This window comes from Phyllopteryx taeniolatus, chromosome 5 (genome assembly GCF_024500385.1).
Source record: "Phyllopteryx taeniolatus isolate TA_2022b chromosome 5, UOR_Ptae_1.2, whole genome shotgun sequence".
In the NCBI taxonomy this organism is placed as follows: Eukaryota; Metazoa; Chordata; class Actinopteri; order Syngnathiformes; family Syngnathidae; genus Phyllopteryx; species Phyllopteryx taeniolatus.
The window spans coordinates 29,579,378-29,591,339 of record NC_084506.1 but is presented as its reverse complement, the minus strand read 5'-3'; the positions used below and the strand labels follow the sequence as shown (position 1 = coordinate 29,591,339).

Below are 11,962 nucleotides of genomic sequence, written 5' to 3'. Positions count from 1 at the left end.
TCAACTCTTTTTGTTCCCCTCATGTTCAGGCGAAATAATTCTGGACAGGATACATATTGGAGCGGAAGTATGTCTCACAATGATTTGTTCTGATATTTGTGAGATTCACAACAAGACTGAACCTTGCTGGACCACACCCTTGCCAACACCCACCCCCCCTGTTCCTTCGTGCCCTGATTGGGATGTCGTCGTAAGAACTTTCATTTATCTAGGATATTTTAAGCTATTATTCTGATACACAGTGGCGCCTTGTGATATGAATGACCTGAGTTACCGGTTTTTCCAAGATACAAGCCATTGTCCTGGCAATATTTTACTTTGACTTGCAATTGCAAATGTAAAGATTCGAGCGATGTATGGTGGCAGGAAACTCAACTCACTTCTCATTAAGCAGCAGTTTGGCAAATAGTGAACAATTCTTCAGAAAAATAGGCTTCAAGATGTTTCATGCCACTCCTGGGTCAAGTTAACTATCAAAGTAAACTTAAAATAAAGAGAATTGCACGTGTTTTTAAAACGACCAAACAACTTTGCCTCAGAAATGTCCCCGCTTGGTTAACGCGAACACATCGCTAACGAATAGCATCCATAGTTTCAGTGTTATAACCATTTAAGCAACAGCGAGTTGAATGCAAACAGTGGAGCAACACATGTAGACAGACAATATCACTGTACTCACAGGCATTATTTATTTATTCTTTATTATCATTGAAAAATGACTAATGTTATTGCAGTTTATTGCGCCACTGAGATTAGTGGTGACTTTTCATTTGTGTCTAAATGACTGTATTATACTGCGCAAACAGCACAATTAATTTAATTGAAGCGTTAAATCAGGACTCTTTAATTCTTTACATGATATTTACTTATGTTAATAGTCTGGTTTTTTTTTTGTTTTGTTTTTTAAATCACGGACAATATTTATTCATTCATTAATTTTCCGTTCCTCTTATCCTCACTTGTGTTGCGGGCGTGCTGGAGCCTATCCCAGTTATCTTCAGGTGAGAGGCAGGGTACAATCTGAACTGGTCACCAGCCAGTCGCAGGGCACATACATTATAAACAAACAACCATTCATACTCATATTCACACCTACGGGCAATTTAGAGTCTTCAATTAGCCTACCACACATGTTTTGGGGATTTGGGAGGAAACCGCAGGACCCGGAGAAAACGCACGCAGGCACGGAGAGAACTTACAAACGGCACAAAGGCGAGGCCATATTTGAACCCGGGTCCAAAGAACCAGTCGGCCACCGGCCCACAATAATTTTTCTTCCTTATGGAAATGTGTTTTTTCAAAACATTTTGTTGGGTCTTTGGAGAGGCTGGAATGGATTAATGGCACTTTTACTTTATTTCAGTGGGGAAAGGTGATTTCAGATTTCACTGTTTTGAGTTATGAGCGTCGTCACGGAGCAAATTAAAGTCCTATCTCAAGGCAAAACTGTACATGTATACAGTATTACTGTATATTTTTACATGAATATATAATCTAACAAGGTAGATAACACGTGAATGACTTTTTTCAACCTTTTTTTCTCAGCAAAATGAGACCTTCTTGTTGTGCAACTGCACCATGGCGAGATGCATTGAGAACAATACAATTGAAATTATTCCATACGAATGTCCACCCTTAAAGAACATTACGTGCCTCAATGGAAAGAAACCTGTTCTTGTTCATGATGAGAACCTGTGCTGCCAACATTATGCTTGTGACTGTAAGCCATTCTGTGTTTCAGACCAATTTATTACTAATTGATCCATGCTGACTTGCTGTATTTGTTTGTTGACTTGAGTTTTGATTAGTATTTTCTATAACGTGTTTTTCAGGTGAATGTAAAGGCTGGGGAGATCCCCATTACATTACATTTGATGGCCTCTATTACAACTATCAAGGAAACTGTACATATGTCCTAATGGAGGAGATTGAGGCAAAACACAACTTGAAGATTTATGTTGACAATGTCTATTGTGATGCCAAGGAACATGTTTCATGCCCGCGGTCATTAATTATCTCGTACAAATCTGATGTAATTGTACTCAAGAGCCAAAACCTTGTTGGAGCAGCAGAACTGGAGGTAATAAAACATGTTGTTGCATATTGCGTTTTTCAAATGTAATAGACAGTGTACTATTTTGTCATTTAAAAGAAAGCTTTGTGATATTTAACATGGAATAGTGACATTTTAATCATTTTAATTGTAAACTGGATTGCATTAAATAGAAACGAGTCATTGTCAAGGCTACTCTTAACATTTGATGGTCTATAATACAGGTGGTCTGTCCTAGATACATAGTATGTACCACATTCAAATAATAATGTATTAATTGCCATGTTTGTTTTGTATTCAAAAGAAGCTATGATACTGACCCCAAACTCCCTATTATCTACTGCATCCGCTTTTACAAATATGTTTGCCACAGATCCTTTATTAATACATTTTTTATGTCTTTTAGGCCTTCAAAGATGAAAAGCGTTTGAGACTACCCTATTTACAACAAGACATGAAGATCTTCAATTCTGACATTGCCTTGGTTGTAGAGCTCATATCCTTAGACGCGATTATTACATTTGGATTAAGTGACTTCACTGTCAACCTGCCCTACAGGTTTTTTGACAGCAACACACGGGGCCAATGTGGTAAGCCTTCCATTCCAGTTACTACATTTATACATCATTGCTACGAAGTATGCCAATATTATTTGTGTTGTGACCAGGCAAATGCAACAACAACCAGGCAGATGACTGCATGCTGCCCGGAGGGCAGATTGTGCAGAGCTGCAGTGCGATGGCTGACTTTTGGCCTGCAAAGGACATTTACCAACCAAACTGCGAGATACCATCTGTGATCCCGACCAACGAACCTCTACCCCCACCGACACTCACTCCATGCAAGCCAGACTCTGATTGTGATCTTCTCTTGAGCGGGTAGATTCTTTAAATCATAACAGTGACACATGTGAGAGAGCATCAGTGTTATGGCTGCCATTCAGTTTTAATGTATGTTTTTCTTCCACAGTGTCTTTGAGGACTGCCACCCCTTTGTCAATCCTGACAATTACTATGAAGGATGTGTTTTTGATAGCTGCCATGTCTCCAACCCAGCAGTAGAATGCATCAGTTTACACATGTATGCTGATGCCTGTGCTCAGGCTGGAGTTTGTTTGCACTGGAGGAATCATACCACATACTGTGGTAAAAAGGCCATTTTGCTTGTGTAATCAGAATCACAATGTACAGCTTTGTACGGTTTATTGTTCAAGATATGGCAACCAACAAGGAAAGTATGTTCTTCACTTACAGAAAGCGATTGCCCACCCGACAAGGTCTATAAACCATGTAGTCCTGCAGAGCAGCCAACCTGTGAAGACAGGTATGATGCAATTAAAAGCCGTTCTTATCTTTTTTTTAATTTATTCTTGCATGTACTCAGGCAAATGGCAAATACTAGATGATAGCATGACAAACGTGTCATGGTTTCCTAATAAGATAAGAATGAGTTAATGGAAATCAAAACTAACTGAAATAGCAATCATAGGGCTTGATTTACTAAGATCCCATAAACCAGGCGTTAAATTGCGTTTTCACGAACAGATTACGTGCACTGTTCGTGGGCAAATTGAATTGCACGTGATCAACTTAGATTGCGGTGTAAAAGTGGTGGAGACCCCTGTCTGAGGGGGCAACAAGTTGCATGTGGGCAGTCTATTGCTCTGATAATTTTGAGAAGCCAGTAGCCGCATTGAAAGCCATGTTTGATTTAACCCGTAGCGAGTACGTGGCAATTGGATTTGTTAGTAAGTAGATTAGATGATGAAAAATGGAAAGGCAGTTGATCCCAATGACAAAACTGTGGAAGCATCTAGGAGAGGTGGCTGTGGAGTTTTTGACCAGGTTGTTCAATAGCATTTTAGAATTCTATTCTTTTTAAGGAACAAGGGCGATGTGCAGAGCTGTGGGAACTATAGAGGGATAGAGTAGATGAGCCACACAATGAAGGTTTTGGGAAAGAGTAGTGGAGGCTAGACTCAGGACAGAAGTGAGTCTTTGCGAGCAACAGTATGGTTTCATGACTAGAAAGAGTAGCATAGATGCATGTTTTTGCCTTGAGGGTGTTGATGGAGAGCTGCAGAGAAGAGCAGAAGGAGCTACATTGTGTCTTTGTAGATCTTGAGAAAGTCTATGACAGACTACCAAGAGAGCAACTGTGGTACTGCATGCGGTCTGGAGTGGCAGAGCAGTATTTTAGAATAACACAGGATACATATGAGGGCAGCATTGTGATTCAAACTTGTTGACAGCACATCTGAAAAAGTGGTCTGGGAGAGTCCAGCACCAATTGCCAAAATGCGCTGAGATGGCCCAGACGCAAGGAAATGCATGAGTTTTGTTCTAGGCGATGTGTCATCCCTCCTTGTTGTGACCAGATTCAAGCCAGCCCTTAGATAATTCAGAAGGTCCAAAATTGCATTGCTGAATAGACCATGGGTTGCAATAATTTTTGTATCTAGGATTTCAAAAATGTTTATACGAGCGGAGAAGATCCGTTCTCCCTGTCACCTCTCATTTTGCCTACGTCTCCTCCTCGCCACAATAACTGCGTTGCCGATTTGCACCTCCCTTTCACACATGGTATTTAGAAATGCACAATCAGCCGTCAAAATTCGTTTCAGGTTTGATAAATCACAATGCTTGTGCTAAATTAATATATTTGCATCTACTCCCAGTATTTTGCGCATTGAGGTAGAAAAGCGCAAAATGTATTGCGTGATAATTTCGTTTGGCAGATGCAAATTTCCCGGTGAGTAAATCAGCCTGTTTGTGCACGCCAATAGTAAATCAAGGCGCATAGAGCGCCGACCTCCACCAACTCTGGCAAGCAGACAGAAGATGCAATAAAGGAGTTATTCACTTTTACTCTGCTATATGTTTTAGTTGCATTATTTCCTTTTGTCAGTTGGATATGGTGGGTATAATTTTCAAATGCACTGCCTGTGTGCTTCCGTCTGAAATGTCCTTTTTTTAAATAGTTGCTATGATTTGTCCTAGGAGCACAGACAGTTGAACTCGGCAGCGTCAGTTGTGACAATTGGTTGAGTAAAGATTGTGAGATTTGAAAACATGGGATTTGAAGTGTTTTAAATGTATTTGTTGTTTGTCAATGATTTAAACTTCACAGTCTTTATGAACGAAGGCTGGACTACATAACTGAAGGCTGCTTTTGTCCTGATGGAATGAAGCTCTTCAACAAAGAGTCAGGCATATGTGTTGATAAGTGCGGTGAGCTTAACCTCTCACTATTGACAAGCTGACCACTATCACTAATTATAAATAGTCTAATGGGATTGATTTTATTCCAACAGGATGTCTTGATCCTGAGGGTATTCCTCGTGAGGTGAGTCAAGTCCAGAAAGATAATTAAATAAAGCAATTGTGGGCCACTATTTCCCCAAATAACAACTTCACTTCGTCACTGCTGTGGTTTATTCTATCAGTTTAATGAAAGGTTTGAGTACAACTGCCAAAACTGCATCTGCGAGGAGATCACCAAATCCATAAAATGCCAACCTAAGGTGTGCCCACCAACGCATGCAGTTAACTGCTCCATTCCAGGCTTTGTCCTTGTCAACCAGACCAACCCTGCAGACCCTTGCTGTTCTGCCTTAGCTTGCAGTAAGATGTGAAGCACCAGTGCACAGCCACTTTTCATCTATTTATAGTCACGATGACACAGGTGCTTTCAGGTCATTTGTCTTTGTCATTTCATCTTGTCCACAGATTGTCAAACTAGCACATGCTCACCCCTCGATGTGGTGTGTCCAATTGGGTTTACTGTAGTTGTCAATGTGCCAGAGGGCAAATGCTGTCCAGAACACACATGTGGTGAGCTCTTGAGTTTATGGCTGAATGTATATGACTACTGATAGGCTAAACCTATTCACGTGACACGCCTCGGCATGTCTCTTACTCTGTTCTAGAGGCGAAAAGGGTTTGTGTCCACAAAAAGGCTGAATACCAGGTACGTGATTTAATTTAATATTTGATATATTCAGTCAATTAAAGATGCATACACTGATGCATCATGCACTCATTATGAACACTTCTTTATTTTCTAGCCTGGTGATTTGGTTCCTGTGGTTCCATGTCAGGAGTGTAATTGTACCAATGACGTGGACCCAAAAACCGGTTTATTACAAATACTTTGCAAGGTTCAACAATGTCGAGAACAATGTGAACAGGTATGCAAAAACAAATGCAGTGGAAATGTATTACTCAAAGATCATGTGAATTGAATGAACAGATTTGTTTTGAAACACAATGTCCATTTTTGAAGATAATTGCTGAAAACATGCAGACTTAGAACAATGTAGGACTGAATTGTGGCACTAGAGCATGAAACCATTATTCGCCATTTTAGTTTTCCTGATTTTTGGGAGGGGGCGTGGCTTAAACGGTGGCTGATGACGCACTTTGGCATCCGCCATGAGTCGCCCTTTCCAAACTACATAAGAACTAAACGCCTTCATTCACGTCAGTGGTTATCCGGCGTAATTACTTGTTACTCAGTTATAATTACTGAGTCCATTACTACCACTACAGCATGCACTCAGCTAGCCAGCTATGCATATAGCCACCAAATGCTTCTTGCCTGGATGCCACACATTACAGAACATCTCAGTGTTGTTATTGAAATTGTTTGTGTTATGTATTTTGTGTTATTCAGGCTAGCGTAATATTTTGGAACACAAAGCATTGTGCGTCAAATGTCTTTCATGTAGCGTGAGCCACAGGCTGAATAACCCCGGTGTTAAATAAACGCTGGACTTGCCCAGTTTGCCAGAAAGGATGATGTAGGAATGTGTAAAAAAAATGGATGGATTAATATACACACAACACACACACATACACACACACACATATATATATATATGTATATGTATATCCATCCATCCATCCATTATCTGAGCCGCTTACAAGGGTGGAGCCTATCCCAGCTATCTTCGGGCAGGAGGCGGGGTACACCCTGAACTGGTTGCCAGCCAATCGCAGGGCACACATAAACAAACAACCATTCGCACCCACATTCACACCTACGGGCAATTTAGAGTCTTAAGTCAACCTACAATGTTTGTGGGATGTGGGAGGAAACCGGAGAACCCGGAGAAACCCCACGCAGGCACAAGGAGAACAGGGGGGTGTTTTTTTATATATATATGGAACTTTTTGTCAAAATGCAAAAAAAAAAACAAAAAAAATACATTGAGTGTTTTTTTTTTTTTTTTTTTTTTTTCTTAACATCTTCCAGTCTTGAAACTTTCTTGTGTCACTTCCAGCTGAAAGAGTCAACAAATAAAATCCTCAGTATGGCCAGGTTCTGAATAATTTCAACTGTATGTGGCCAATCCACACAGAGGCCAAACCCATTTTTCCCCGTTTTCAGGGTTATAGATATACGGACGCCAACAAGACGAATGAATGCTGTGGACGGTGTGAACAGACCCACTGCATCTTCAACGTTCATGGTACTCAGCAGCAGCTGAGGGTGAGCGGGATGACTTTAAATGTTGTTTTATTTTATTTAAGTGATATATACACGGACTAAACCAGTGATCCCCGACCAGTGTTGCTGCGGCACATAATGATATAATAATAATAATAATAATAACACCGAAATGCTGTTCCTCTAGATAGCAGAAGGTAGAATTAACCTGTGTATCCACCTGTTGCACTTCATACAACAGAATAATAGCTTTGTGTTCAACTAAACAGTCCCAGATTTTACACTGAATACGTTCATTTGTGAGTAAATTGAGATGAGATCTTCGGTATTACAGTACATACCTGTATTGGGACATTTTTGTTTGGTGGTGTGCTATGAGATTTTTCTCATGTAAAATACAGTATGTGCCATGGCTCAATAAAGGTTGGGAAACACAGGATTTAACGATTAGCAATTACAAGCAATACATATTGATGGTGCATAGTTAGAAGTAACAGTGTTGATCGTGTCTTCAGCAAGGTGATACGTGGTCATCACCGGACAACAAGTGTGAGCATTACACCTGTTTGAGGAGCGGTGAGGCTTTCACAGCAGTCGCCACACACATTGTGTGTCCGCCATTTGAGAAAAGCAACTGCACACCTGTAAGTTTTTCTAATCTAATGGAAAAAATAATTCCAAATGAAAACGTGTCTCCTGATCTGTTTATATTTCTTCCTTTAGGGCACCGTTCAAACTGCAGCAGATGGATGTTGTCAAATTTGTGAGTACTCAGGACGACCTTACTATTTGCTCCAAATGGCGGAGTCAGTAAAAGGAAGCTAATTGTGATTCTCTTTTGGAAAAAAAAAAAGGTGTGCAGCAGGAGAAAGCTTGCAAGCCAGTGCCTAATATAGAGCACATCAGCCACATGAACTGCGAGTCTTTTGAGAAGGTGGACATTCCATTTTGTGGAGGATCTTGCAGCACTTTCACAAGGTAAGCTCTTTACACACAAAAGAAATGCGCAATTTTATTATATTAACTGATCTCGTGTTCTGTGTCTGCTCCTTCAGATACTCAAGGGAATCGTCCACCCTGCAGCCTTTCTGCTCCTGTTGTAAGGATGTCCGATCTAGCAATCGCACTGTCAACTTGCTGTGTCAGAATGGAGACATTGTTCCTTACTCCTACATTCACGTGGACGAGTGTGGATGCTCCCCCAGCGACTGCACCGAAACCGCCGCAGGTCCCGCTCGAAGGAGGCGAAGCTTTACCCTCCTGTAATTCCAAGTCTACCTTGGGCCAACTCTCATGGCTAAAATTATAACACATGTACAGTTGTCAACACTCAAAATCAAATAAAAGTACAGCATCTCATGCCTCCTATTGGTTTCTTTTTGCTTTTGCATTTCATACTTACAGTGGATATAAAAAGTATACACACCCCTGTTCAAATGGCAGGTTTTTGTGGGATAAAAAATGGGACCATTTAAAAAAACAAAACAAAAAAAATCCTATAACCTGTCCAACTCAACTGATTTTTTTTTTTTTTTTAATCTTTTTGAGTGGGAAAGTAATCATAAAAAAAACTGAAATAATAATAAAATAACTCATAACTAGGATGTGACTGTGTTCAAAATTAACCCATCACATTTAAACTCATGCTAAATGGGTGTCAGCACACACCTGCCACCATTTAAACTGCCTCTGAGTAATCCCAAATCAATTGAAACTATTCTAGTCGGCTTTTCCTGACATTTAAGCAGAAGCCTGCAGGTTTTGTATTAACACTGACCACTGTTTCAAACTATTGTGTTTGTGCCAAACATACCTCTTGGAAACATGCCCAAAAAGTTTGGTTTGGTTACATCGGACAGTAAAAAAAAAAAAAAAATCACCTAAACACATGAGAAAATGTCAGCTGAAACCAAGCAGTCAGTGTTTGCGCACATTCATATTTAGAGCTAATCTGATGCACTTTAAATGGTGGCAAGTGTGTGCTGACTCCCGTTTAACATCGTACAACAGATCACCCATCCATTTGATTCTGAACACACCCGCAACCACATAATATCAGTTATTTTGACTTTCCCTCTTAAAAATATATATTTACATATATTTAAATTCAATTGAGTTGCGCAGGTTATAGGTCACATTAATGGTATAAAAAGTTATGAAATGATGTCTCATTTTTGTGTATGACAAAAACCTGGAATTTGAACAAGGTTTTTTAACCACTGTAAAACTACAATGTAGAAGAATAACAGCATTAAAATATAGTAGCTACAAAAATAATAAATAAATGCACAATTAAATATAGTCCAAGTATAAAACCCTGCTCTAAAAAGTGTGATCAAATTGTAAAATAATAAAATGAACACGTTTAGAAAATGACTAATGGTTGGCATATGAAATACAATTAAAGAGGGTTTGACTTATTTCTGCTAAGCAGTTTATAGTAAATATATTTGTGGAAAAAAATGCTCTCGGTAACAAAACACACCATAGTGAATTTAGCGTGGCAGTGGGCATTGTTTGTTTACAGAGGGTTTGCCAAATGACTTGGGACAGTTGACAAGAGGCTGGACTGTTCCGAATGTCGTGAATGCATATTGACACAATGATGTTTAACTTCAGCATGTTATTACGCTGCAAAACTGAGCTATCAGTGACTAGTTAATACAAACAGAAATGTTTGAGTAAGATGGCTCGGGACTTAACAAAGACACAAAAAAGTACATCTGCATTTTGGATAAATGAAAGTCAAATATTTGATGTACGCGATACTTTTATTATCACTCGGCATGATTTCGATACAGAGAGATGCGCTTCCCTCAATAGTGAAAAATGTTTTACAACAAATGACCTAAGGATTTAGGGTGTACGTGTCACCGAAATGAATTTTACTTCTTATGTAGGTATCTTTTGTTCTGAATCTTGTTGTTAGTATTTTTGTACAAATAATCACATACACTGCTCGAAAAAAAAACTTTGGTATAGCTGGCTTTCAGGTGAAATTTCAGGATCAGTCTAAAATGCACCATAACCTTTACCTTAATTAGAATTTTGAATACACCTCCACTGTTCACTGTTTCAGTTCTTATTTTTTTTGGGCATAACTTCGTTCTCTAACAAGGATCTGTCGTGAATGTCCTTGGAAATTTTAAATAAAAAAACACCGGTTGTGAATTTTGCCGTCGAGTCCGCTTTAACACATCCTACTTCTTGTCTTGCTAAAATTAGCCCTGCCTCATGAAAGTGAGTGACTGTATAGCCCGCCACATTAGTTTGACTCTTATTACACCTTGCCTCCAATGTCTGTAAAGGCAATAAAAGCATTGTCACTGGTGGAGACGGTACTTCATCCACTACACTGTGTGTATGTGGCATTGGACACTTTGCCAAAAACAAATACCCCAGCAACGGCGCAGACAACTTCACAGAGCAATCAAGTATATGTGCTGTTTATCAAAAGCGAACGCTGTTAGCTAACACTAATCTGTGAACCCAGCAAAACTCAGTGGTGGTCGTTATGTAAATAAAACACTTTTACGTCACAATTTGGTGAAATTCAGAATGACTCGTTCACTGACGCATTTTCAGAAATAGGCAGACAAAGGTTTTACTTGGTTGTTTGATTTCACGCTTGGCAGGCACTCCAGACACCCAACTAGTTGTATATAAGCCATTAGTATATTTTCCATAGTATGCCCCCTTAACATTGTAATAACAGCGGGAGTGAGGAGGTGGAGCTGGTCTTGGAGAAGGAGGAGGAAGATGTGGTGGTCGTAATTGGGGAGAAGGAAGAGACTGGAGCAAGAGATGCAATGTGTCAGGCTGCCGTACTGGGTAGGCAATTGTATTATAATTATGTATCATATACCACAAAAATGTTGAGACATAAAATAACTGTCACCGCTCACTACATTCACTAAATAATAATAACCGAAATGCCTATGATACACACCAACAAAGCACACACACAAAAAGTTCCCCATCACCAAAAAACTCTTAAAACAGAAAGAAAAATGCAATCTTTTTTTTTTGTGTGAGAGCTTTTTTCTTTCTCATGAGAGTCAAAAAATGGTCTGTGTGAGAGTCAAAAATAGTGTGTAAAAGGAAGCTTGAAACTGAAATAGGAAGGGACGTGTTGCATGACAGGTTTTTTGACGAATGTGAGAGGCTTTTTGATGTGAGTGTTTTTTGTTGTTGTTGTTGTTATATGTCAGAGGTATCGTGGTGCAAGTAAGAGTTGATTTGGTGAGTGTATGAGTATTTTGTCAATGTACCAATGTATCGATGTTTGTGAGCAATCTAAACGGTGGCAACTCCCAATAAGTTGACCACGGTTGGCTAAAGTTGACCTCCAGCACGTCCGTGCTTGATTGGGTAAAATAGATTGCAGTCGTTGACTAATATTTAGTCAAAGCACACGCCGCTGGTTTACAGAGAGACCTTACGAAGGACACGAACACC

General features: G+C 39.6%; 1 protein-coding gene across 7 annotated transcripts in view; it reads left to right on the top strand.

Moving 5' to 3' along the window:
* LOC133478515 (mucin-2-like) overlaps positions 1 to 8,863 on the top strand; it is a 40,660-nt gene extending 31,797 nt beyond the window's left edge. For all 7 annotated transcript variants that reach the window (XM_061774654.1, XM_061774656.1, XM_061774657.1 and 4 more), the window contains 18 exons: positions 30 to 190; positions 1,546 to 1,720; positions 1,833 to 2,080; positions 2,460 to 2,643; positions 2,721 to 2,931; positions 3,023 to 3,198; positions 3,307 to 3,376; positions 5,183 to 5,283; positions 5,367 to 5,398; positions 5,499 to 5,676; positions 5,782 to 5,886; positions 5,982 to 6,022; positions 6,120 to 6,242; positions 7,445 to 7,546; positions 8,020 to 8,148; positions 8,228 to 8,267; positions 8,359 to 8,482; positions 8,560 to 8,863. In XM_061774654.1, coding sequence (XP_061630638.1) covers positions 30 to 190; positions 1,546 to 1,720; positions 1,833 to 2,080; positions 2,460 to 2,643; positions 2,721 to 2,931; positions 3,023 to 3,198; positions 3,307 to 3,376; positions 5,183 to 5,283; positions 5,367 to 5,398; positions 5,499 to 5,676; positions 5,782 to 5,886; positions 5,982 to 6,022; positions 6,120 to 6,242; positions 7,445 to 7,546; positions 8,020 to 8,148; positions 8,228 to 8,267; positions 8,359 to 8,482; positions 8,560 to 8,770 — 2,411 coding nt within the window. In that variant the 3' untranslated portion in view covers positions 8,771 to 8,863. The remainder of the gene's footprint in view (positions 1 to 29; positions 191 to 1,545; positions 1,721 to 1,832; positions 2,081 to 2,459; positions 2,644 to 2,720; positions 2,932 to 3,022; positions 3,199 to 3,306; positions 3,377 to 5,182; positions 5,284 to 5,366; positions 5,399 to 5,498; positions 5,677 to 5,781; positions 5,887 to 5,981; positions 6,023 to 6,119; positions 6,243 to 7,444; positions 7,547 to 8,019; positions 8,149 to 8,227; positions 8,268 to 8,358; positions 8,483 to 8,559) is intronic.
* The last annotated feature ends 3,099 nt before the right edge of the window (positions 8,864 to 11,962 follow it).